Source organism: Dermacentor andersoni, chromosome 3, assembly GCF_023375885.2.
Source record: "Dermacentor andersoni chromosome 3, qqDerAnde1_hic_scaffold, whole genome shotgun sequence".
In the NCBI taxonomy this organism is placed as follows: domain Eukaryota; kingdom Metazoa; phylum Arthropoda; class Arachnida; order Ixodida; family Ixodidae; genus Dermacentor; species Dermacentor andersoni.
This window is the reverse complement of record NC_092816.1, coordinates 18,627,954-18,655,321: the sequence shown is the minus strand read 5'-3', so window position 1 is coordinate 18,655,321 and position 27,368 is coordinate 18,627,954. Positions and strand designations below refer to the sequence as shown.

Genomic DNA, 27,368 nt, shown 5'->3' with positions numbered 1-27,368 from the left:
CTGCAACATAGTCGTTGCAGTCCGTTAGGAACTGGTTCAAAAAAAAAAAGGGGGGGGGGGGGGGTGAGAGGATGAGGCGAGCTCGTCGCTTCCGCTGATTGGCTCCCGACCGCTAATGATGAAACGCGATATTGCTCTCGTCTCCCTCCGCCCCCCATGGATGCAACATTGAGTAACCTCCGTAGCGGGAATGCACGTGCGAAGAAATGGTCGCTCGGCAGTGACAGCGTGTGGGAGAGAAGGAAAACAAAGGAATGCGCAAAAGAAAATGCGAGCGCACGTGGTGGGAGCGAGGCAAGGAGATATGCAGCAGCGGCGCGAAGAGGGGCGTCAGTCTCGATTTACGGGCTAGACGTGAACGCGCGGCCCTTCGCTCGCGCGAATATCAGCGCGCGCTGGGCGAGCCTGAGCCCAAGGCGGCGGCGAGAGAAGAAGGCATTGTGTATAATAAACACGGAGCGCAGCGGCGGCGGCGTGCTGTATGCGCGCGAATCGCGGAGTGCGCGAAGCGGCAGCCTCTGCGCGCGCCGTCTTAATGTGTTTATGCCGCGAGCCCGACTGTCTCGACGGCGCCGGCCGATGCTCGAGCAGTTTACTGTCCGGTCACGTCGCTCGCTCGCTCGTTGCCTCGCGGTTCGATCCAAGGAGCTCGCACGAGCCCATCACACACACACACACACATCGGCGAAGCATGCATGATAAGCGCGACCGCAAGCAGCACGGCCCACCGCATGATGCGCATGGCTCCACCCCTGGCTGCTCGCGAACGGCACGATGAAAGGTGCGGTTGGGCCCGCGTCAAGTCAACTCCTCGCTCGACGAAAGCAACGCCATAAGTGTAACCGACGGATGCTGTTCGTGCATGTCTATACGCCAGACCCTCTGCACCCTATGAAAGACTAATACTCAGAGTCGAGAGTCGAACCATTGCATGTGGGGCCTCGAACAGGCAACAAGAACAGTTCTTTAATTTGGATACAGTTAGATGCAGATTCATCGGCCTGTTGCCTTTTGTTGTACTGCCTCACTTTTTTCTCATGAAATATATACTTTGCTTTCTATATATCTCCTCGTTTTTCTGCGAGTTCCTAGCTTAGGTGTGATTTCGTTACATTTACGCTTTACGTTGTTTGCGCTTTCTTTCTTTTTTTCTCGTTCTTACGGGGTATTTAAGTCTCGCAATATATTTGCGGAGGCAAGGAGTATCAGAGAGTCGCTCATTCAGCCTCAGTTGAATCGTGCCGCCGCCGGCGTATACCGCACGCATCATTGGCCAGAACGACGCCGCGGCGCCGAGCCCGCGTCATAACAAACGCAGACATTTTGCATTGTCTTATGCGCGCGCCCCCTCTGGTTGCCCACGAAATGCGGATCCCAAGCACTCACCCCCCGCCCGTGGCTAGCGACGTTCCTTCCGACCCTATCGGTGCCCGAATTGCCAGCGTTATAATGCGCCCCCGCCTGAGCGCTGTATCCGTTTAGGAAACCTGAATCTCGGTGCCGCTCGGAGGCACCGCTCGCGGTGCGGCATTTGTTTACGTCCTAGCGCGGCCGAGGAAGCGGGGAGGGTGTCTGTGCCGAGTGCCGTGAGAGGCTCGCATGCATCGGGTGGCCGACCTGCGGGTAAATATTTGCCTTAGGCGCCCGCGGCAAAGTTGCGCACGGTAGCCCGCACCGCGGCTGGCGGCAAGCTGCATGCACTGGGCGCGCGAGCGCGTTCCAAGCACGCGCGCAGAGCCAGCGCACAAACTCCGTTCGCGCGCCGTCGAGGCGAGCGATCCGAGGCGCCGGGCCGAGAAGCGCCGCAGCGCGATTGGCGGCGAAGCCTACTTTCGCTGAGAGAAACGGCTTTGAACTGTTCGCCGCTTGTGGGACTGTCGTCACTAGACCGATCCGACTGTTAGTGTCGACTTAAATGAAAAATACAACTGTTTCGTCCGCAATCAGAATCAGTGGCAGCGATAGCTCGCTCAATTGTGGAAAGCTGCTGCCCGCGATTTACGGTTTCCTCTGTAAAAGGAGATGGAGCTGTTTATTCGGCGCATTTGGGCCATTTGAAGATTACGAAATAGCAGGGTGAAAAAGAAAGAATAAGATCCGGCACATACGTACAGAGTGATCGCATGGCTTCGAGGACGTTTCGTTTTACAAGCTGGAGAGGAGCAGGCTCTTGATCCTTTCACAACCACGAAATTCTTCACCCTGGACGGACATTCGAACCACGAAGCAACATCACTGGCAGCGTGAACAGTAGCGAAGTAAGTGATTGCGGGATAGATTACGATAGATCAAATCGCGTAAAATTTCTTTTGGACAACCAAGGTGCGTTTTGGCCAAAGATTGACACTTTTCGAAACTGTAGAGGCCGTGCAAAGGCGACGCTACTGACACACACGAACATTACAACTATCGGATCGCGCGCACTTTTTGTATTGTCTCCTACCATTAACCCGGGACAATTAGGAACTCCATAGGAAAAAAGAAAACAAAACAAGAAAATTCGGCGCTTCGGACGGGCAGCTTCGCCGGTTACAAAGAACTCGCGCGCAGCGCCTGCAGGCCTGAAGCGCGCCGCCGTATAGGAGCACGTCTCGCGTGCTGCCCCCGTAAGTCGGCTCGGCCGCCGTGAGCGAGCGCGGCAGTACGCGGCGCGCGACCAATCGTTAGGGCAACAGTGGCCCCGCCAAACCAAGCGCCGTGGACCATTAGAGGCGAACGTGTTTCGGGGCGAACGTGTCCGCCAAATTTTATGGCAGATTAGCGCGCCGCCATCAACTATTAGCGGTTCCGCCTTGGGAGGGCAGTCGCGAAGGGCGGTTGCGGATCATTTCGATCCCAGCGAGTGCAGCTTGTTAGCTCGCCTAATCGACCGCTTTGTATTCGCTCGGCCGAGTTAATTGGACGATCCGCGGGGCGCGCGTCTTCCATTGCGTAGCACTTCTGGCGCTGTACGGTATAGGTAAGAGCGCGCGCTCGGGTATGTACGATCAAGGCGTTTTCTTTTCTATCTCTCTCTATGTGTGTGTGCGCCGCATACAACGGCTATGTGCAAATGACAAGTGTGGGCGTGTATGAATTTGATGACGTGGTTTCGCAAGGGCAGTGAAGTTTAGCCCCGTGGGTGTAAAAGCGGCTGCAGGAGAGGCGGATTGGCACCGCCATGTTCGGCAACTGCAATCGCTCAACATTGCGCCACTGCCGAGACGCAAATGCGTGGCGTGCTACTACACCAATAATTAATACAATTTCTGAGGCAGCAAAGCAGTCCTTCCAACGCGCCCGACTAGCATTAGGGGCTGACTTAGTGCCACCACGCGCAATAATTCGGAAGTGATTCTATTGCACGGCAAATTTTACACGGCATCGTATACGCCATGAAGGGTGACCGGGAAAAGCATGTGGAAATAGCGCTGATGCTTCTGTTTGTTCCCCCTCTATTCTTCACGTGCGCCTTCTTTCCAATATTTCAGCGCCTATCGACCGCAAGTCTAACGGTTCATGTAAATTAGTGAACGTAGTAGATGCGGACCTTGAAAGTGCGGTCATATATACAGACTTTGAGAAATCTTCGCTCGTCGAAAGACAATGGACGATCTTGAGAGGGACTCCCAAACCGCTGCGGCTGCCAAAGAAATATATATATAACCAGCCGTGGTTGTCTAGTTGCCATGGTGTTGGGCTGCTAAGGACGAGGCCGCGGGCTCGAATCCCGGCCACGGCGGCCGCATTTCGATGTGGGCGAAGTGCGAAAACACCCATGCACTTAGATTTAGGTGCACGTTAAAGAACCCCAGGTGGTCCAAATTATTCCGGAGTCTCCTGCTAATACCATATATGAAGTGAGCGACGAATGTTATTCTGCAAGTCTGCCTGCCTACTAGCAGGCTTTAACCCACGGCACGGAGGTGAGAGTTTTGTCTAGTTCACTAATCACAGCATCATTTCGCGAGCGCATTTCTGTGCCGCTTCTCACCTCGTAAGAAGCTCTTTCTCGCTCTCTCTCTCCTTCTCTCTCGGAAAGAAATGCGCAAATTACTTCCCTGTACAGCTGTACAGCCGCAAATCACCGCTATGAACAGATGATGGGAGCGTACATTTTTCTTCCTATGTACTAAGCTGGCGCCTCCTAGCTGCGAACGTGCCAAAGTGCGCAATACAGAACGTATTTCGCAGACGCTCATACATTTGTCTTTTTCCAGTACATGTTTCGATCTGATGCAACCATCTGCATTTTTATTTTCTTATCGTTTTGTATTTGTCCCGCAAAACGCATCTGGGCACGAAGGAAGATCGTGTTCCATCGGGGAGCTCCTTCTCCCGCTACTCGAGCTCGCGAAGCACTGCCACCAGTTCTACACGCGGGACGCTGTATACTTTTGCGCGAAGTCGTTTACGGGACTATGCATGACTGTGCACATGGCGGCGGGTGCGATCGAGAAGCAATCTGCCTTCTCGTGACCTCTTATGGAAGACAAACGCGCTGGCCCGCTTTCTTGCTTTACGGCTTCCTCTTGCCTTTCAGTCGTCGGCGCCGTTTTATACCGCTGCGGTCTTTCGTGCTCGAGCGGTTCCCCGGCAGCGGAGACCCTCCCCGCGCGCTGCGCGTGCGATCTCTCGAGCCATCTGGTCCCACGCGAAATGTATCTTCTTCGTCTCACATATTTCTCCGCGTTGGAATTGCTGATACTCTCTCTCTTCCTCCGATTTTACCGACGCCGCTGTATGCTGTCACCATGCCTGAGGCCCGTGGGTGCGCCCGAGCGATTTCCTGGAGACTTCGTGCACTCCCCAAGCTACACACAGGCCGCCGCGCATATGCAGAGAGGGGAGTTGTTGGCGACGACGTTTTTGTGAAATCGATACTCAAAGTTTGGGAAAGGCGCGAGCGATGCGCTTTCGCCGCCGTTACTTCGCCACGGGGCGCCCCGGCCACGCGCGTTCCCAAGCCCTCGGCAGCGAGGGCAGAAAAAAAAGAAACGCTGGGTGCTGCTCGCGAGACGAGGGAGGACGCGAAACAAAAGGGGAAGCGAGGAAAGAGGAATGGCTGAAGATAAAGCGGCGACCCGCGAGCGGCGAGCCATGCAGCGGCGGGACCCGTGGCGCCATAAATCTTTCACGGGAACGCCGACGATGATCGCAGCCGAACAGCCGAATGACGACGCCGGCGACGATCGCCGATGGAATGGGCCTTCCCCAGCCGTCTGTCTCCCGGAGTGCGGCCGCACGGCCTTCCTTTTTCTTCCCACAGGGCGGCCTCCTCTTCCGAGGGAGAGGGGCGGCATCTGCGCGCCTTCTGCAGCGAGCCGCCGCGCGCGGTAGATGTATGACCCTCATTCCAGGCTTGCCACCCACCCAGCCGCGCTACAAACCGCAGAGGCTATACGCATGCATGCTCGCTCTCATATGGCGCTCGAAGGACTCGTCTTCGTGGCAATCTTTTTTCTGCCTTTTTTTTTTCCCTCTCTATCTCTCTTTCGTTTGTCAAGAGGCTCCACCACGAAGGCCACAGCAGCACGCGGCTACAGTGCGCATTTTCCCGAAGAATCGCTCTCGGCCCAATCGACGATGCGTCTATGTTTTCTTGCAGTCCCGGGGAATGAGGATAAAGGATGGTGGAATTCATCGATGATGCACAGCGGTCAGCGTCTGTGCATGTATCATATATATGTGCGCTGGGAAGGGGGGAGCACACAGCGCGATAGTCTGGAAACGTTGTGCCCGGGACCCGCCGAAAGGCGTAGCTCGCTATAGCTTTTATTTTTTGGCCGAGGACCTCGCTGGGTCGCCTTCCATATTCGCCGCTCGATGAAAGTTCCGCTTTCGACACCGCACTTATTTCCAGTGATCAATGGTTGGCTCTACTGTCGCCGAAAGACCGTTTCTGTTGTTATTGCTATTATTATTATTATTATTTTTGTCCTCGTGGAACTGCGCCAATACTCTGCGAGCTATATAGGTTTCGGTGCCGGTACGTTCCTTTCCTTTTCAAGCTCCCTTTAAATGTTTAAGTATATGTTTGTGCATTTAGGAGTATAAACTTTCGTGCAGGGACACTGATAACAAAGCACTTAAGAATCGCTTTGCTCTCTTTGACCTTCGGGCGATTTCATCGAGGCGCCATTAGTTTACCGTTGGAAAACTAAATGTACAATATTCTGTACATTTAGTGTTTCTGAAAGATGAGGTATATATTTTTTGGTGGAATAACCTTAATACGATGCTAACTTTTAACTCTGCGGATATACCGCACTCGTACGGCAGCCACACTGGGCGTAGAACCGAAAGTCGCGCTCATCCTTACAAGCCACGGTCGATCCCCTCGATGGCCCGTTTGGTGAAGCTTGACATGTTGTCAAAATAGAGACTTCAGTCAAACGTAAAGAGAGCTCTATATATCTATACAAAAACGAAACAGGGGCATGCCAAATGAAGGGCGTGCTTCGAGAAACGCTAAACGGAAGGCCGAATCCAAAGTGGTTGATTGACAGTTGCCCATTGATACGCATTGCGCGTAGACGTTAAGTGCTCTCTGCGAGGTTCTCACACGACTCTTCTCAGAGCTTCTCTCGTAGCCAACCATAGCGTCCCCCTCTTTTTCTCATGCCAGTATACATACCCCCCTCCATAATCCAGGGGGCGCGTGAACGACGTCTTATTTATCCGTGGCCATTGAGAAGTCGCAGGCTCCGGCGACCCGTGTGATTCGGACACAATGCCGCCCATTGGCGAGCCCACGTCAACAACAATAACTGGGAATCCCTCTTGCGCGAGGCAGCTTCCTCCTGACTCCCTTCAACGCGGTACACGCTCCCGAGGAGAGGCGCGCGTTTGTGCCGACAATCCGCAGCCTTTGTGCGCATCGGGCGGCCCGCTTCCAACGGCTTCGGAACGCTTCAGCAGCACCTTGTGTTTACCCGTGCACAATTTCACCGCCTCCCGCCTTAATTTTTTTGCTTTCCTTCTTTCTTTTCTCCAAATTCTCACATCCATAACGGCAGCTAAATGTCTATGCAGTGGCCCAGAAGGCGCTTTGATCGTCCACTGGCTTTTATTGCTATCTTGCCCCCTTCCTCTAATCGCGTCCGATTCAGAATGAGTTTCCGAAAGGGATCGGAGGTATTTGCATGCGAATATCTCCGTACGTGTAGTTTCGCAAGCATTCCACGCCTGGAGCAGATTTGCGCTTTATCTGGGCGACGCCTTTTCGCGGTCCTCTAGCGTATACGTAAACCGATGTGAAAAAGGAGATTAAATGGAGACGTAAATAACGTCATCCGCTGCCCTCATTTGTCAAAGACATTGTCTTCTATGCCCGGCCTTAGCCATTTATCAGAACAAGAATCCCTGTTTCTCAGCGTCACGATTGCTTGGATACACGTACAGAAACTGTTGTATTTGTGTATGTGCAAGCTAAACATATACCGGGTTCAACAAAAGTCTCAACATTGGTTACTAGCTTCAACTTCCACTGCGCGTACTTTTTGTCGTATACTGCGCATGCCTTTCTAAAACAAGCTGTGTAGCCGTGTATCGCACGCTGAATGTCACACCATCTTTGTCCGTAAAACGAGCTTGTGAGGCTGTATTATGATCACTGACTGCCTTCAACGTATGTCCGTGTTAGCGCCTTCGATATGAGGCACTGGCCTCTTCGCTGCAAAGTTTTGTTTGTGAAAAACAGCATGCATATCAGTACACATTATCACTTACTTTAACTGACGTGCAACTAAAGTGTTGTTGAAGTTTCTGCAGGACACCAAGCTCGACGAGCAGCTCTAGCAAGGCAACTGTCTGATATACATAAGCACTCACCACTTTCTTATCATCACCATCCATCCCAGTACTTTCACTCCCCCTCCCTCTTCCCCAGTGCATAGCAGACTAGAGCGTACTAGCTCAGGTCGACCTCTCTGTCTTTCCTGTCAATAAATTCTATTCTATTCTATATATACTTTAAGTGCGCAAGTAAGGGAAGGAAAAATGGCAGAGTGGAATTCATGATTTCAGCTCGACTTCACGCACGACCCTGTCGCGTCGAACTCGTGCAAACGAAGCTATAGCAACAAAAGCCCACTACGTGTACTTAAAAAGGAGGATGGCTCAACAAAACTTGTTGCTGGACGATTTGGTTCATTATGCTTGGCTTGCTCACTGTGTGCCGCTGATATTTCCGTGATGCTTCTATCAGTCGGTGTCGCACGGACGCCGATCAGAGGCGGACGATCGAGGTCCCCTTCTTCTTGTGGTTCTCTCTTCTGATTGGCTGACTCGAGCCGTAGTTCTTGCTGCATTGCATGTCGTTGGGGAGGAGTACAGTCAGCCACCATAGATGGCATCTTTTGCCTAGAATACGAAGTCTGTGAACGGGATTTGATTCCTTATGACCATTACGTGATTATATACGACTGCATCTGTGTCGATGTATGTCCCTTGAAATGAAAGAAAGAAAGAAAGAAAGAAACATAGATAGATAGATAGATAGATAGATAGATAGATAGATAGATAGATAGATAGATAGATAGATAGATAGATAGATAGATAGATAGATAGATAGATAGATAGATAGATAGATAGATAGATAGATAGATAGATAGATAGATAGATAGATAGATAGATAGATAGATAGATAGATAGATAGATAGATAGATAGATAGACAGACAGACAGACAGACAGACAGACAGACAGACAGATAGACAGATAGATAGATAGATAGATAGATAGATAGATAGATAGATAGATAGATAGATAGATAGATAGATAGATAGATAGATAGATAGATAGATAGATAGATAGATAGATAGATAGATAGATAGATAGATAGATAGATAGATAGATAGATAGATAGATAGATAGAGTTGTGTGCAGTGTCGCGCAACACTATGCATATTGTCATACCATCTAGCCCATCTATCCGCGCTGTTGAAACAAGAATGCAAAGTGCACATAACAATTCTGTGCGCGTTTGCGCTTCTCAGAAACTCGAAAGAGAAAATTGTCATCCCTCCAAACCTAGCACGAAGCTACAAAGGAAACCCACGCGGGCTTCACAAAACCCTTATGTTTTGTCTTAGAAAGGCCAAGCAAGGGTAATCGATTTTGCAGATTCAGCAACAACTGGGCCTTGTTCGAAGAACAGGGAGGCGGTAGAAACCTCTTGCATGCCGCAGTCACGGCGTTTACCGCTTGGAGATGAGTGGGAGCATCGTCCCTAGTTTTGACGTGAAATCGAGGTGTTGAATATGTTCGAACCTTTCGCGAAGAGTGCGCACGTGTTTGATTGAGACACGGGGCACAGAGACGCGAAGCACGCCGCGGCCGCTCGATTACAGCGCGACGAAGCTTCGCTCGCGGGGCTGCGCGCACCCGCCACGCGCAGCTGTCTGCGCGCTCGCCGATTCCGCGCGTCTCCATTTCCAGGAATGGAGACAAACGAACAGGCTGCTGGCGAAATCGACAGCAGAAGCGTATTTATGAGCCTCCGAGAAACGTAATGTCGCGGCTTTGTAGCTGGCATGCACTGACGTCGCCGCGGCCGCCATTTTCACGTGGCAAATCTCAACGGTTCACCAATGCGGCGTTCGTGGAGCCACCTGCATGCAAGCCGTATTGGCGGATGTGCGGTCATTTTTGTCGGGTTTTGTGTCGGACGGCGTCGTGTTGTAGCGATGCGCAACATTATAACCTTGATCTCCATCGTGTGCTGCCTGTTGAACCACTTGCTCGGTTCAATGTTGCCTATTAACGGGCGTCGAAATCAGGACTACTGAAGACCCGCTGTTATGCCAAAGCTACAGCTTCGAAAAAATTAACTGCTTTAGGCAAGAGCAAATATAGAAACTAGGAAATAACCAACAATTTTCACACTGACTAAAGAATATATCGGGCGGACGGACGGACGGGCAAGCGGGCGGGCAGACTCAAGCATCCAATCCACCAACCAAATCGAAAACAAACAAACAAACAAACAAACAAACAAACAAACAAACAAACAAACAAACAAACAAACAAACAAACAAACAAACAAACAAACAAACAAACAAAACACAGAATACAAAACAAAACAAAAAACAAAACAACAAAACAAAACAAAAACACAATAAAACAGACCGTCAAATGTCTCCTGAATGGGTAGCGCTCCTATATATACCTTGTTTGAAAAAGATGGAAACGAAGTTGCAGTACATCTACATTTTCTTTTTACAGCAAGAAGGGTGCGCGACCACGTAAAAAAAAACGTAAAAAAGAAAACCGTATACCACATGTTCCATTTAGCTTGTAAGAGCCAATTAATGGTGTGATTGCTGACTCTGACAAGCGTCAAATACATGCGCTTGGAAATAACCACAACCTGCCGCAGTGATCCAGTGAATATATGGCGCTTTGCTGCTGGAAACGAAGTTGTGGGTTCGATTCTCGCTCGCGGCGGCGTCATTTCGATGAGGGCAGTGTTGCTCAGACGTTCACTTCCTTAGGCTTAGGTGCAAGATAAAGAACCACAGGTGGCGGTCTAACTTACTCCGGCGCTCGCGAATTAACAGCCCGGAAGATGATTCCTCTCACAAGCCACTGTGCAGTTTCGCGACGTTATATATCCCACACTTTTATTTTGAACTGTGCACGGTATACGTACCTGGGCATCCTTCAGGTGTTTCGTGTCTCGCTCTTGCAGATCCCAAGTGCGGAGCGGCTGTTGGAGCTTCAGCGGCAGTTGGCGGACAAGGAGCGGGCACTGCAGGAATCTCAGTCCCAGGTCTGCCTCAAGCTACACGAGGCTGAGGACAAGATCTCACAACTTGAAAGTGGTGCGTATACATGCTATAGATGAAATGTCGCGTGTAAGACGGTGGCTTCGCTCCATCTCGAGCGCGCTGCTTGCTTTCATCTTGTTCAGCGCATCGTCTGCCGCCCGTTTGTTGTTATGTTAATGTTAGCCTTCTGTTACTTGAAGGCCCGTGTGCTCAAAGGAACAAACAAACGAGAAGATAGGGAAGGTGTAATTTTCTAAGGATCAGTTAATAACAGTTCAAATGAAAGTAGGACACAATATTGAAACTGAGAATAAACGTCCTTGCTTAATTTATATTCCATGAACCACGTGATTGAGACTGCGCTTACCCCTCCCCCCCTCCCACCCACCCCCCCCAAAAAAAACTATTTCGACAAGATAACGCTCCGTTTCGGGTCATTATGGACAAGTACTCGACTGGCCAACGAGATGCAGCCGCCGTAGCATTTAATCAGAACAATTAAAACTCACATATAGTGGCTCATCTTCAACAAACATGACCATTAAGGAACAAGCATCGAATGATCTGAAAAAAAAAATGAAAATCAAGCCAGTGCACTCAAGGCACCCTAACCAGAAATGTCCAGCTCACTCAGCAGGAGAAGCAAGAAGACGCTTAATTGGCGTTCGGGTTAAGTATGACAGGGACTCTACGTCAATGCTTGCGCTCTTTTGTTGACATTAATGGGGGCGCCTGCGTAAGCGGTCTTCGTAGGCGTGGCAATGCTGCTCGGAGAGATCTCGCAATGTTTCTCGACATAGTATAATTTACGTCTCTTATAGGTCTCGAGGTAATTTCGATTGATGTCATTTATACTCCACTTGAACTTGTCATTCTGTAGCTGACCTCGACATTGTCCCTTCCACCGCGGTTCCGATGTACTGTCGTGAGCAATATGAGCGGGAACGCACGAACGCGTGGCAGATAGCCTCGAAACCGAGTTTGAGCGATACGCGGATGGCGTTGTCGAAAGCAGAGGGGAAAGGGGGGACGCTCTTCCGCTAACTGTTGGCACTCCCACCGCGCCTGCATTTGTCGAAAACGGCAGCTTACAGCATTTTACTGGCCTCCGACAGCCGATAATAGGGTTACGTGCACAGTAACTTAGAGCGTCATTTTTTTTTTTTCAGTCATGCTTTTTTTTCTTTTTTTTTTAGAGTGCAGCTTTTAAGCGCCCGTTTCTGTGTTTAGCGTAACGTATCTTCAGATATACCAAGGTCGATCCAAATAGGTCGTGAAGCTTCGGGTGCAAAGCGGTTCAGAACATACTGCCACAGACATCAGCAAGGGTGGTTACGGGAGCAGCGAGTGAAACGCGACTATGTTTGGAGGGAACAGAAATTGGAAAGAAAAAAAAGCGTTTTTAAATGAAAGAGAGACATAGTTACATTCATTCAACGAAAATAAAGTTTCCAATCATTTATATATATACGTGACGGATAAATAAAAGACGTCTACTTTATTTTATTATTATCAATAAATGCTTTTCTTCAGCGCCCATCGTAAGAGGCCCATCGTAAGGTTGATGCCGCTATCACTTGCAATGCAATGCAGCTCTTGAAGTGTGCAGAAAGGCGCGCTCGTACAGTTCATCTTGTTACAATACGCCCCCCTGATACGTTGTGCTGTTTTGCTTGTCGACATTTGTCTGAATTTGGTGACACGGGTAGCTTCATCGTTTCTTAACCTGTTCAGTGAAAAGTAGTGAGTTACGACCGCTAGATAATTGTTTAGTTGTTCTTGTGCGACTGCGCTGGCCGACGGGTTTGGCTTCCGATGATAGGACGCCAAGCCCGTCGGTAGGACGCCAAGAATAAAGAAGACATGAAGAACTCGTTCTACCTTTGCAACGCGTCGAATGTGTCGAGTTATCCGTGCCCCCGCTAGTTGCGCTACCCCCGCAAAAACATTGCAGGAATTGCAGCGCTAACCTTTCTACTAACGTGAAAGTCCAGAGGGAAGCTAGACAGAATGGCAGGGAGGAGGGGGAGAAGAGGCAGAGAATGGGTGGAACCGACGCAGTCACGAAACGAGTGAATAACAGCCTTGCCACTCTTGGCTCGCAGTTGCCATACAAGGAGGGGAGAGGGGATAGGGAAAAGGTGACTTGAGGGAGGCAAGAAAACGCTACTACTATACACGACAGTGGTTGCGGGGAAACGGGATAAAATTAAGTTCAAGGTACGGTACGGTACGTTTCTGCTGTTTCTGAAAAACAAACACCATGCAAATATGTTTAGCGGACAACTTATGCAGGGCGTGCAGAAGCAGAGCCGCATTGGTCTAGGCAACACTACGGTAGCGGTCGCACGTCAAATCAACACTTTCGTGTCCCCGCGGTAGATTTGCGGCCATGTCATTGCTCGAGATCGCGGATTTGATCCCGACCGTGGCAGCCGCATTTCGACGGAGGCGAAATAAAAAAGCTCATGCACTCAGATTTTGGGACATGTTAAAGAGAACCATGGTGTCAAAATTAATCCGGAGTCCGCAACTACGGCGTACTTCACTATCCGATTGTAATGTTGGCACGTACACCCCATAATTCAATTAAAGTTTGCTACTTCTGCCACGATGCGATGTGCCACGTCAGGCACTGATAATGCTCAACCCCTTATAGTGGTTATGAAATATGGCGCACAACAATGCCTCGACCAAACACAGCAGTGTTTCACGCAAGGTAACATTTAACATCAACCCACCACTGTCATGTTGCACTGAACGCTGAATTAAACATTCGCCGTCAACATGACCGCTAATTATCGTCAATCGAAGCAAACTGCACAGAAAGCTTCGCTTACATCGATTGCCCACAGTGCGTGGGATCTGCATAATCTTTCCTTTTTTTTTTTTTTTGCCGCCTTTTTCTTTCTGCTCACACTGCACGAATTTGGTCGCTTGCTCAGCAAGAGACCGCGCTGTCTAGCACTGCGCTACCAGGGTAATGAAGTCACTTATTATTCTTTCAGATATCTTGCCAGCAGTGCGCGTATGTTGCCTTAGGGGCAGCGGTCCGTAAAATTCAGCGGTGTATTATACTTTAATGGGACATATATGCGGCGTTCTGTGTGGATGGATGGATGAACTTTATTGTGGTCCTATGTGGCTCACGTCAAATTATTACCTGCAAGTGTTTCGCAACTTCAAAAAGAATAAAAAAAAAGAAAGACTTCACGGAGGAGTTCTTTAAACATCGGTCAGGATGCCAACTTTGAGCTTCGTGATGTTCTCGGACCTTGGAAGGTGCTTTTGACGGTCTTACTTGATACATGGCACTAGTTAAGTCATGTTGAACTTATTCCGTTCGCATATATCCATTTTATTGCAGGGCTTTGTCGCCTTCTTCCTTTCTTTCTGTATTTCTTGAATGGCAGTTGCCTCAGCTTGATTAAAATTTTTGCTGCTAACTTTTCAATTTTTGTTTGCTCTTTCAATTTTCTGCCCAATGACCTGGCGTAACATGCCAGGCGTCTGAATAGGCCTCCAGCTTTAATTAATATCTTTCGCTCTCTTTCTGCAAACGCTAACTTATAAGTAGACTGTCAAAAAAGAAAAAAGAAAAACGAGAAATTGATGAGAACTAAATGGAAGTGCTGCAAAGATTAGAGAATATTTGTAGCACTCGAGGAAGCGCGATCGCTAACAGTATTTGAGCTTGACTGCAGCACATTGCTCAGCTACGTCTGAAGAATGCACTAACTCGAGAGTTAGAGAGAGCGGACTTGATCATCTCGGCAGTGGCCACGCCGCCCCCGCTAAGTGCTATCCCCCTTTTTTCTCTCTTCGCTACAGCAGCCAGCTGCGTGTGCACAGCTCTCGTCAGGCTGGTCAGATATTCCCCATATAGCATTGAATTATATTGTTCAGTTGATTAAACTAGGCTCGCCCCTTTGGTTCTAAATCAGTGATCAGCGCTGTTGCCGAAACAAATCTATCTATCTATCTATCTATCTATCTATCTATCTATCTATCTATCTATCTATCTATCTATCTATCTATCTATCTATCTATCTATCTATCTATCTATCTATCTATCTATCTATCTATCTATCTATCTATCTATCTATCTATCTATCTATCTATCTATCTATCTATCTCTCTCTCTCTCTCTCTCTCTCTCTCTCTCTCTCTCTCTCTCTCTCTCTCTCTCTCTCTCTCTCTCTCTTCGGCTGTGATCAGCTAGTGACGGGACTAGGGCGCACGACAGTGGGAAGTGTCGCTGACTTGTGAGGAGAATAGAACGATGGAAGAGTTGGGGAGGGGAGGGGAGCGCTAGCTTGGAGGAAGTGCTGACAACGGTTCAAGGAAACTGCTCTGCAAAAACAAATTACGCGCAGCTTTTCTCCGCGACACCGTGTTGCTTCACGGAAGGTGGGCGGCACGGGATCGCATTTGGCACCCTCTCGCCCTTTGTCTCGAAGAGAGGAAACCTTTCTTCTCAGCCTCCGGTCCTCCCCACACGAGCATTCTCCCTCTGTCTTCATTTTAAAATTAGTTTAATTATTTTCTGGTTGTGCCTGAATCAACCAATGTGAAGGGACCCGAGTGATGGAAATTTTGGCCGCAGCAAAAAGAAAAGCAGAGAAAAAAGAAAAAGATCAAAAGGGAGACTGATGGAAGCATAGACGCTAGTGCGACACGTTGCGTCGTTATTGCTTAATCCAGTGCGTAAATAACCTATGATATCATAAAGATAACAAAGGACGAGAGAAGGTCGAAAAACAGGTAAAAGTGCAGTCAGGTCTTGTTGTGAAGCTGGCTGCGGGGATAAATTGTGCAGCCAAGTGGTCGTTTCTGGCTGTTTCAGCACTTACCCATTCCCCCGGTGTAGGGTAGCCAACCGGACGTTATTCTGGTTAACCTCCCTGCCTTCAACTTTTCTCTTTCCTCCATCCATCATTCAGTACTTAATTCTGATTCTGACTTGAATTTTTCTCGTCCGTAGAATTTATTTGCTTTTTGGTATCGTGCTCCATCTCCTTTGCCTGTAATAGTGGCCTTGCTGCCAGGCTTTGAACTTCGTTTATTATCATTAGGTAATAGTTTCATTAATGATAACTGCCACGCCAAATGTTGTTCCAGCATATCGTGCCGTACTATCTCTGACTGTTCGCTGCGCTGTATTTCGAAAACGCTTCGAGCTTTGGCTAGCTCCAGCGCTAATCTCAATGAGGCATCGCATATCGCGTCGTTAAGAAGTGCTTCAGTTCGTTGTCTATCGTTTAAGTCTAACACTTGACATCCTGCAGAGCTGGCGCTGAAGCGTCTGTATACATTGGAAAATGCCGAGGTAATTTTCTTGGTAGTGAATTGCTTGCAGCTCTGCTGAGCGTCAAGCTCAATAACAGACGTAGCTGTGAATAAGCACGCACCTTACACTTCATTATAGTTATTTTGTTTTCCTCCTTCTTGTGCGATGGTGGTTTCCAGCACCGTATATATATATATATACGGCTTCCAACTTCGTCGACGTCATGCGTTGACATTCGCCGGGCCGCGTATGGGCCGTACGTTATACGCTAGCGGCGGCGCGCAGTCACTTCCTCGCGTCCCATAAGGCCCCGCCACAGTTTCTTTCGGCGCCGCCTAAACTTCTCACCGCGATGATTAACTTATACGGCGTGGAGAGAAAAAAAGAATACGATGAAAGAGCGACCGTCACGAGCGGAGGCGCGACACCGTCGGTTCTGAGGTGAAGATTTACCTTCCACGCGGCCGACTGAATGAAGGCGTCATCCTATTATACAGTTTTCTGACGCTTCTCTCGCTTTCTTTTCTTCTTATGGTTCCCTCCCTGGCCGTCTCCGGGCCATCCACTTGTCCCGCCAAGATTGCGTGCTCTTTCCCTCGCCCATCGAGCAGCGTCCGATCGTCGCTGCTGTGTGCATATAGAGGGAACCAAAAATCGCGTTCTGCCGGTGCTCGTCGACAGCGAAATGTGGAATGGGACTCGAGCACACACACGGACGAATGTCGAGGTGCGGAAGGGACGGCTGGTGCCATTGTGTTCCGCTCGTGATCGCAGCTGCAAATTGAACTTAGGCTCCGCGGCGTACGCGAGCTATAGACGCCAGCTGTTTCTGCATATCGGTGCGCCTCTGAGTGCGAAAGGGGAGACTAGGCCGAGAGGAAAAATAAAACGGGAAGAGAGCCGCCTGTCACCAGAATGCGGCAGTCACGGGGTAATATATATATATATATATATATACGCGCGCTCAAGGAAGAGTGAATCGGAGGAGTGAATTATCTCCTCTCCGGCTCACAGAGCTGATTAAAACTAGCGGCGAGATCTCTTGTCTATCTCTGTAGCCGCCGCTTGCGCGCACGTCGTCGGCCCCTGTCCAATCGAAGAAACTAAATTTTGCTGAGGGTACGGTCACATCTATGGGTCGAGAAAACTTCGCGAAGTTAACCTCCCATCGTGCTCTCTTTGTTTCCAACACTATTCGTCGATGACTGCATCGACGGGAGAGCGGCAGCTTTCTTGGCTCGTACTGGCATTTGAAGTGCTCGCTATGCCTATGTCTTACAAATGCACGTAAACACAGACGTTGTGCCCTCCTTTTGAGAGACTACAAACATGAAGAGGACGGGTGTAGTTGTTTTATGATGCATATTTTCTTACACATGCACTATTGCAGTGTACTTGTGTCGTGGGAGATGAGTATCATACAAATAAAATAAATAAATGAATATTTCAAATCTTGTAAATATGCTATGTTATGAGCTGTGTTTAAAGTGCCCACCACATCTGTTATTACGTTCTTGTTTTTTTTTTTTTTTTTTAACTGAGTTGCAAACCATAGGAAAGTAGAGAACTGGCTAGATGACGAGGCAGATCCTTTCAGGTTCTGGTTTGGATGGCACTGATATATGGAAGAAACTGATCGCAGGGATCCTCTTTTTGTTGCCGCTGATTATGATGATAATTATTATGATGACGACGGTGCGCACTTGCGAACGTGTGCACTATACACGCCAAGCATGCTCTCAAGCAGGCTTACAAGCGAGCCTTATTCGCGCAAGGTGATCTAAAAACTGCAGCATATATCCTGTTACGGCGAAGTATTCGTTCATTGTATAGCTCCGAAGATCTCTTAACTATTGTCAGCGCATCCGCACCTTTTTATTTTTCTCCTCGATGCTTTGCAAGCTGCACGTGCGAAAACGCATTTGTTTCTTTTTTTTTTGTGCTAGGACTTCTGCATAGTGATTGCACAGTAGGCCTTTGGTTCAGTGAAAGAGGTTCGACGGGCATCGTTCGGGAAAGATCGATTGTCGGGAATTGTTCGGCGGTTTCTTTGTACGTCGTGTCACCTCTTCCTTTCTTCTGTGTCGTTCTTGCTCTCTAAGGCGTATTTACACACGTTCAGCTCGCGCATTTCCTCCCGCCGCCCATTTGCCGATACCGCTCAGGTAACCGTGCTCCACGCATCAGCTGTGAGCACCGATTCGCTCTTTGACTTATGCCGCCGTATTTGCGCCCGTGTGGTCGGGCTGTTGTGCGTAAGCTTGGTCCTGGTGAAGGGGCCGATGGATTTACGAAAGGAATCTTCGACACTTTGGTGAGCCGCAACTTGAGCTTTTGTATGACGAACGTTCTGACGGACCGCGGGAAATTCATTGGGAGTAAGTAGCAGTAAATCTTCGTTAACGTGACAAGCTACATTACAGCCTCGTCGGAGTTTGTCTGTGGCGGCCATGGTCTCACCATAATATCGGGAACACTAGAGTAGTTAATCTCAACGCACAACCGTATTTCTACTGTCAAAATTGTGCGGACGCTTGACTGTTTATAATTATCATACACAAGCGCGCGAAAGAAATTCAAAAAGGCTGATGCTCAATAAGAGTGGACCGTATTTGACTGAAACGTTCATTTCTCGGATGGCTTGGATTAGCCTTTGCTGGTTGAAGCCGCAAAGTCGCCTTCGAGCGCCAGCGTTAAGCTGTCAGGTACCGCTGTCTGAAAGCGAAACATTCCCAAGAAAAACGGGGCCATTTTTCAGAGCGTGTCATCAGCTACAATGCTGCTGCTTGGATGTCAAGCTTGAGGATGATTTCGAAGCAATGGCTGCGCTTTTGACGGTGCTTTGTCATGCTGCTGCTCGTGTTTTTGCCTAGACGACTACACACTGCATTTGCGTTGTTTATTGCAACGGTCCGACTTCGTATTCCGCCTGAAACCACAGAAACTCAACCGCAGCTGTCGCTTGAATCTACTGTAAGCTTAATTCTGTACTACATGCGGCTCTGTCATATAACTACCTACGCGGCATTATAGGTTCCTATTCCACATACTTCTACCTGTTCCTGTTCGATTTCGACTGAACAGGGCCCATGATACTTGAGATTTTCATAATCTCATGGATCTGTCAAAATCTCTGACGCCCTCTACTGTGATTCACGGCCCTTGATGCTGATATCCTTCTTAATAAACCATCAGTTATATTCTTTGCATGTTACATGCGCCATCTAACTCACTTCTCCCGCTTAATTTCAACTATAATATTATCTACTTGGGTCCACCTTTCACAATGACTTCTTACCATCTCGTATTATTATAACTGAGCGTTACAATGTTAGGCTAGGAATTATTGGTTCTCAGTGAAATTCTTCTTCGAATCAGCCTTCATGGTATTGCCGAAGAAGTATGCAAACGAAAACTGCACAGATGTCTGGAAAGACGATATACGTAGGTTAATTATGCAACACGTCGCATGGGTAACACGCATGGGTAAGCTGTGTGTTGTTTTTTAACGCCTTAAAAGATAGGTGTAATGAATCAATACCAACTTGCCCAGGAAGAAGTTCTCTCCAGGGTAACACAAAGCTCAGACTAGTCGTGCCTCGTCTCTTGTGTGTTTACCAGCCCCGCGAAAGCCCGATATTACACCCGCAAGCTACGTAGTATGCTTCATTGTGCTCGCCGGCTGTTGCGTTCGGCCGGTAAGCACGAAGTACGGCTTCGATTCTGGCAACGGCGTCGTCATGCCAATAGAGGTGGCACGCTAATGCGCCCGTATCGAGGTATTGGATGGCGTTGTCTACGAAAAAAAAAAAAAAGAAGAAAGAAAGAAAGAAAGAAAGAAAGAGAAAGAAAGAAAGAAACCGCGTAATAAAGGTTGTTTTCTAAACCGTAGCGTGTCGCATTACTATTTGTTTAGTTTCGTAGTCTTGTAGCTAAACGTACTTATGCATTACCTACAAGGTGCTTTTTACAGATCCATATTAATTGGCATTTCGATTCCTTTGAATGCTGACAAAACAGTCTCGAGTGAAAAAGAAATGGCGCTTTGAGGATCACACAGTTTACGTGCCACGTGTCGAACGTGTCGGGAGGGTATTTTCATCTAGAAGTAGAATGGTGCAAAGGTGACCGGACGTCGAATTCAAAGCTCTGTATTCGTAGCTAATGTTTGTTACCGGTTGGTCGCCTTCGCTATCTTTGCTGTCACGATCGGCAGGAATTGCTTCTCAGGAACGATTGTGTTGTACAAAAGAGTGTAGATTTGGCTCCGTGTTTTTTTCAACATTGCAGTCACTGAGTGGTCCCGCTTAGAATTATAAACTGGGACACATTGTTGTTCCAAACACGAAAACCAAAATCATAGCTGGCTAAGGCCTTGGGTGGAGTGAGCGGGAATTCGTGTGCTGTCTGAAGGTATGTGCGAGCGTCTACAGCCGGTCCACATATGGTTTGAAAACGTTTCTATACAGATTTTCCTCGCGAAGCTCCTAGGCATCAGAGTAGGGAAGTATCGGCGACTGCTGCACCGCCATGCCTCCCCATGCCCTCCTCGCCTCCAGTCGCAGCGATTTACGTTAAAAGACTGTCCCTACTACGTAATGGCCAGTTTGTGCGCGTTTTAGTCAGTTTGTTTGTCTTGTGGCGGAGTCGCGTCGTCGTCGTCGAAAACGTTGGCGCGAGCAGCCCGCTAACTTTGATAAATTTCTGAAATTGCACCTGTCATGGTCGTTCAAAGCCACGTCTCCAACAGTCTGACGATTAGTTTGCCCGCAAGCTGGCTCTGCCCCACTTCGATGCAGTTGCTTCTTTTTTTTTTTTTTTCGCTCATCCTTGTGACCAAAAAATGCATGAGGGGTGTCGCCGACCGTTGCGCCGATTCCCGCTGTTTCCTCACTTCCCCATATGTTGCCAGTGCTTCGCTCTGCATGCCACTCTATCGGTAGCCGTCACGGAACAGTCTTTGTTTTCGCTTTTCGTAGCCTCCGTGTATCTAGATGCCGTGCGCCGCGCAGCGTAATGATCCGCGACAGGCCACTTCCAGCCTCTGCAGCGGCTTCGTCTTGGCCTCTTTTTTTCGTACTCTGGCATAAAGTTGTTCGCTGGCATTTAAAAAAGTGGCTTTTTTTTCCCCCACTTTTCCCTCATCGAAGCGGCGTGAGCGATATTCTTCACTGACATCGACGTTGACGGAGAGCGGCGTTACCCTTTGGCTCTGACGGCGGCCGACCGATGGTCACAGCAGCCTCGCCTGTCCTAACGGCGATTGAATGCTCATCTTTCGAACATATGCCCGCCAACGTCTTTGACGTTTCGCAGGAAATACCAGGGACTTGTATTGCCGATCAACGCGCTCGATCGCTGACGGTGCGGCGAGTCAAACGCACCGGCCACAAGCCTTCCGGAACTTGTGAAAAAAATTTAAATGCTAAAGCTAGGGGCTATTTCGTATTGCTCGAATGCTTGAACACTGGTTGTTCCGTTCCCGTTAAAAAAGAAAGATAAAAAGGTTGTACAATATCATCGGTGATGACGTGCCCGTTCTCGAAGCTACGGTAGTGGCCACGTGTTATATTGAGCATTGTATATGTGCTGCGCCAGTCGCCGCCTTTAAGCTATCGCGAAATGGAGAAATAACTCTCGGAAGGTCGCATTCACACGTTGTTTAAGCACGGCAGCAAAGGGTTACTGAATAAACGTGTATTTTTTTCTTCTTCGTTTTTAAGTAAGCTCCGATTATTAATGCGCACACGTCAATGCGATTATTATTCGTGCAACCTATTATTGGTGCAACCTAAAGAGAGAGAGAGAGAGAGAGAGAGAGAGAGACTGCCTCTCACCGCGACGTGTGTATAGCACACGACGAACTCCGGTTTCTGGAACTCCTTAACGTGCGCGCGTACAGGCGCACAAGTTGGATTGTTGTGTATAGCTTTATTTATTTGCTATATTTATTTGTTAGTTAGTTAGTTAGTTAGTTAGTTAGTTAGTTAGTTAGTTAGTTAGTTAGTTAGTTAGTTAGTTAGTTAGTTAGTTAGTTAGTTAGTTAGTTAGTTAGTTAGTTAGTTAGTTAGTTAGTTAGTTAGTTAGTTTAACGAAATGAGAAATTGTGGCAACAGATACGTCGCCAGTTTCCTATACAGCGATAATGTGTCGAAATAATGAAATAGTGGTGACAAAGGTGAATGAAGCCCAATGCCACCGTAATGCGGCTCACTATGTTATACTGAAAACAGCGCGAAGGACGGTACTATTAAGAGCAACAAACGACCAAGCGCTTCGTCGTTTGTGTTCTTGCCTTATCGTCCCGTTCTTCGCGCTATTTAATCTTCACTAGGATACGCGTCCTGATTATTTGCATAATAGAGAAGACCTGAAAAAAAAAATGTGGAGCTAGAACGCTCCGGAATGTTTCTGTGAGGGAACACAACATTAGAGATAATCCTTGGGTAAACAGCCTCACAGGATATGTGGTGAAATCATTTACTTGTACAAAGAAAACAAAAACTAAAAAGAAACTGTAAATGGGTCGTACATCCCGCAACGTTTCTTTCTTTAATATAGCACAACACATTAGAAACGCCTACAGGAAAATCAGGGCCGGAGTCGAACGACAAAGATATAAGTTGCACTCAAAAGGTACCGGAAACGTTAAAAATGTCTCTTCAACTGTTCAAAAACAGAGACGCGCAGCGAACTTTGGCGACGAATGCGCGCCCCCGCAACCGCACGCCCAGGCGGCGAGCTAGGAACGCAACGCCGACCAGGCCAGCACCGCAGATCGCCGCGTCCACCGCTTCGGGCGCCGCAGAGCTGTCGCGCGAGAGCACGTGCGTGTCGGAGAGCCGGTCGGCCACGAGAATGGGCGAGAGCGCCACAGAATTTAAGAGAGATACGAACGAAAGGGGTAATACCGCCCAGCGACAAGATGAGCAGCTTGATAAAACCACTTCGAGTGAACATCGTCACGACTCGTTGCCATTGTCAAACAATGTCTCCACGCCGGCAGTGCGAGGGGTCGCGGGGAAGTGTTTGTGGCGTAGCGTGCCGACGTCACGAGCGGCCCGCGCGTCAGTTCTCTCGCCACAATCGACTTGTAGGAGGAGAGGCCGCTGTGATCGTGATGTATATTGTTACGAATGATCGATCGCTTCTTGACGCCGCCTTAAGGTTGTGGAGGCGCTAGTGGCAGATCGTGTCAGCCGATGCCGATGAATGGGTCACGGTTTCGATGGAGAGGCGTCGACAGTAGGCAGCCGTGCTGCGCCGCGCCGATGACTTCGTGCGCGCAAGTTGCCACTCTCGGTGCACGCGCGCTCTGGTACTTTCCTGCGGGGCTTATCCTGGCGAATAGGAAAGGTCGTCCTCCTGCTTTGGAGGAATTTTCCGCTCGTTTAATCATCGACGTAAGTGTGCCTGGTTCCTCTACGTTTACGTGTAGTCTTGCGAACGATGCGAAGCTCATTTGATCAATTGTTTGGTCCTAAGTCAGACATTGGCTAAGTGGGTGGTTCATTCTGTGAGTTAGTGAAGTGAAGTGAAGTGAAGTGAGTGAGTGAGTGAGTGAGTGAGTGAGTGAGTGAGTGAGTGAGTGAGTGAGTGAGTGAGTGAGTGAGTGAGTGAGTGAGTGAGTGAGTGAGTGAGTGAGTGAGTGAGTGAGCGAGCGAGCGAGCGAGAGTAGTGGAGTGGATGATGATTGAGTGAACGAGTGAGGGAGTTATTCAGTGAGCGAGCGAGCATGCGAGCTTAGCATTATTACTTAATTACTTATTACTTAATTACTTAATTATAATTATTGCTTAATTAAGCATAATTACTTAGCATATGCTCTAATACTCCCGTATCGAGGGTAACTGCACACTGTCGTCAGGATGACGTCTCCGTGAGTGCAAGCCAGCTCTACTGTGGTGCGCCTGTATTGACGTTGCGACAGGCCAAGTTCGATCTTTTACAGCGTAGGCAGCACGCCGGAAATGTAGTAGTTGTCAGAACCATACCGAGCGGGCATGAAACGACCGCGTTTGTGCTTCTCATTAACAGAGACAAACGCATTTTCCCCACTTTCTGTTTTCTTTTTCTTTTTTGCGAAAGATACCTGCTTTTCGTAGTGGGAAAATGGTGTCACGCGTACGAAAGAAAGTAAATATAGTTCAGTGGCCTAGAACGCCTAGAAAAGGCTGAGTTCTGTATTATGCTGTTCGTTGCTAGTGACTGGTGGTAATGATGCGCTGACTTTAACAATAATTAACCTCGACTGTTATTGACCTTATCGTCCTCACCTGTTCCCTCGCTGCTGCTCTCTGGCGGAAATGTGCATTCCCTGTAAAGGTTTCCTATATATATGAAGTAATCAGTCGCAACAAAGCTACTTGTACTGATCCTTGAAGACAGCTTTTCGTGCAGAGCTTTTGCCGTATGGCAACGTGGTGCTGATGTGTTCATTTCTTCATTGCAGCCTTGGAACACACCCAGTGTGAACTGCTGAAAGCTAGGGGTAAATCGGACACCAATGGAAGGTGAGTCGCCTCTGATATTTGTCTCCTCAAAAAATTTCTTTGATCGCGTCTTTCTTATCATTCTGCTGGCCCATTCTTTTGCAAGTAGCTGAGCTCTCTTTTCTGTATTTCTTCTTTCTTGCCTTTATTTTTGAGGAAATAATGATAAGAAGATACATTAAAGGACATGTTGGTGTTGTTAGTGGAGTGATCGTTTTTATTTCGAATGGCACGAAGGGGCGATGCTTAAAAATCGGGGACCTTTTCTTGCATGCATGAAACTATTAGTGGCACGGACTCACTGAGGGCCCCTAATTACTGAAACCATTACTAATGAAGGTGGTCCTAATTAGAAATCTCGCGGTATAATTATAACGAAAGGGCTTCAAAGATGCGTTACCTCGCGTTTTGTTATCTCATGGGCGAAATGCCCACATGCGTTGTGCATACAACCACCTCAACAGCGTTCAAAGATCGTGGAGCTTGAACTGGCTCTTCTGGCATCAAATGCGGCCGTGTGCTCGTGTGTGTCGTCATGGCGGACAAAGCATTTATTTATTTATTTATTTATTTATTTATTTATTTATTTATTGTAGCGATTGGTGTGCAAGTCTTCTTAGACTTGGAAAGTGCGGACAGCGCGTAAAAAGAAGCCGCAACACACGCTAAAATAAACTAGGGAAATCGTACGCAATGATGGCGTATAGCGCGAGATACCATGCTCTAGATTTAATCTTTTCCTACCCGGCCAGCTGCTTTTCGATGTCCCTCTGCAATGGCGGAATGCCTGGCCGTGTTTAAAGCGGTGTGCAGCCTAATTTATGTTTGTTTACCTTGCCTATTTTACTTTCATCGGTGTTCGCGCTGGGGCGATAGCGACGAGCAGATAGCTTTGCAGCGGTATTGAAACGACCCAGCACGCATGAAAACGAGTTGTCAGTGACATGAAAACAGGTCATCCTATTTTCTTTTTTTGCGTCCTCGGCAATTTTGCCGAGGCTACATTGCAGAAAGAAAGAAAGAAAGAAAGAAAGAAAGAAAGGAAGAGAGAGAGAGAGAGCAAGGACTGGGACGTGAGCACCCGGTTTGCTACCCCACACTGGGGATGGGGCAAATGGGAATAGAAAAAGGAAACGAGGGAGAGAGTGAGCATTGAGTGCGTGTGGAAGTATGCACAGGGACACTATAAACGGTCTCTTAAGCCGGTGCACTTCAAGTAGTGTATATATATAGTGCACGAGTCGCTTTTCGTGCCAGCGACGGGTGTGGCCACGGTCCGAGTATCTTTGACTCTGAGAACGGTCTTGAGTCCAGCCGGTTTAAACTTGTCCGCAGAGAGAGGCGTCGTACGTCGTAGCGAGGGCAAGTACACAATGGGTGCTCGACGGTTGCCTCGCACCTACAGGAGTCGCACACCGGCTCTCTGCCATTCTAATACGGTAGGAGTAGGCGTTCGTGAACACCACTTCAGCCACAAGCGGCACAGCAAGCTTGTTTCGCCGATGGCAGCTGTAGCTGTAGCATGGGGTCCGTACAGTCGGCAATTGAAGGCACTTGAACTCCAGAAATCTTGCGACTTTTTGCGTGCAAGCAGGCGAAGTTCCCTGGCAGCGTCCGACCTCGCCAAAGGTATTGGATGCGCCTGGGTGTCTTCCTGGGCAGACTGTGCAGCCCTGTCAGCAACGTTGTTGGCCACGATGCCACAGTGAGCAGGAATCTATTGAAAGATAATGTTGTGCCTTGTTTCCCTGATGTCAGATATCATCTGCGCGTAAGGTCTGCGATGTAATGCAGACTGGATGCTGTGAAGAGCTGCCTGAGAGTCACAAAATACGACACGTTTCTCTGTCGGCTCTTCGGTGACGTACGTCATAGAGGCATGGGGAGCTGCAAGTTCTACCAACGTAGATATAGTCATATGTGACAATTTTAATTTAACTATAACCTGCTTAGCTGGAATGGCGAATGCGGCAGGTGAGCTCGTAGGTGAGGTCAAACCGTCGGTATATATATATATATATATATCTGCGGTCATGATACGTCTGGTGCAATAATATGAGTGCCAGTTGCTTCAGAGCCGGCGATGAATGATTGGCCTTCTTTGTAATTCCGGGAATACCAAAATTCACTTGAGGCGGTCACAAGCACCACAAGAGACAGGAAGGCTTCGCCGCCGGTGTATAAGATGACGGTATGCACTTTTGATGAGCGCTAATCACTATCAAAAATGTCGCTTGAGGTCTCTCGGCTGGTATGGAGGCTAAGTGATGGTCGGGGATCCTTGACAGATGGCGAATGTACGCTTTGAGGGAGTCGACAGGTACATGTGTCTGGATCGTATGGTCTTCCGCGATGGTAATTGTCGCTGGTGTTGAGGTGCACCGAGGCAGCCCTAAATACGTGCGTAGGCCTTGATCTTGTTTGCTCAACGAAGTGCGAATGTTATATGGCAGGCTAACAGGTAAACTAAAGACCTGCCGCACAACATAACATTACTTATAACTACGGAGGACTGCTAGCAAATGTGGCCACACAATATGTGATACCGAACGTCAAATACCGTCTGTACGCTGAATATAATTTCGTTCTTAGAGGTTAGCACGAATTTCACACGAAGCATCGAGGACGGACACAACTCAGTGCTCACTAAACAATTCGTCCTGTTAAAGTGCGTGCAACCAAGCCGTGTCGCAGTGTATCACAATGAGTGGTGTGATTTCTAAAGCGCCGTTGCCAATGCGTGGTGGCATCTTTTCGGATGTCACCTGTCGGGATTCCAAGTGTTTCCCGCTTGAGAAAGCAGTTCTCTTGTAAGGACGCTTTGTTGCGCCGTACCC

The 27,368-nt window shown here is 48.4% G+C and overlaps 1 protein-coding gene across 5 annotated transcripts in view; it reads left to right on the top strand.

Moving 5' to 3' along the window:
• The window catches only part of ct (homeobox protein, cut), a 205,648-nt gene that overhangs the window by 116,273 nt on the left and 62,007 nt on the right, over positions 1 to 27,368 (top strand). For all 5 annotated transcript variants that reach the window (XM_055065542.1, XM_055065540.1, XM_055065541.1 and 2 more), the window contains 2 exons: positions 10,671 to 10,803; positions 24,492 to 24,552. In XM_055065542.1, the coding sequence (XP_054921517.1) occupies positions 10,671 to 10,803; positions 24,492 to 24,552 (194 nt within the window). The remainder of the gene's footprint in view (positions 1 to 10,670; positions 10,804 to 24,491; positions 24,553 to 27,368) is intronic.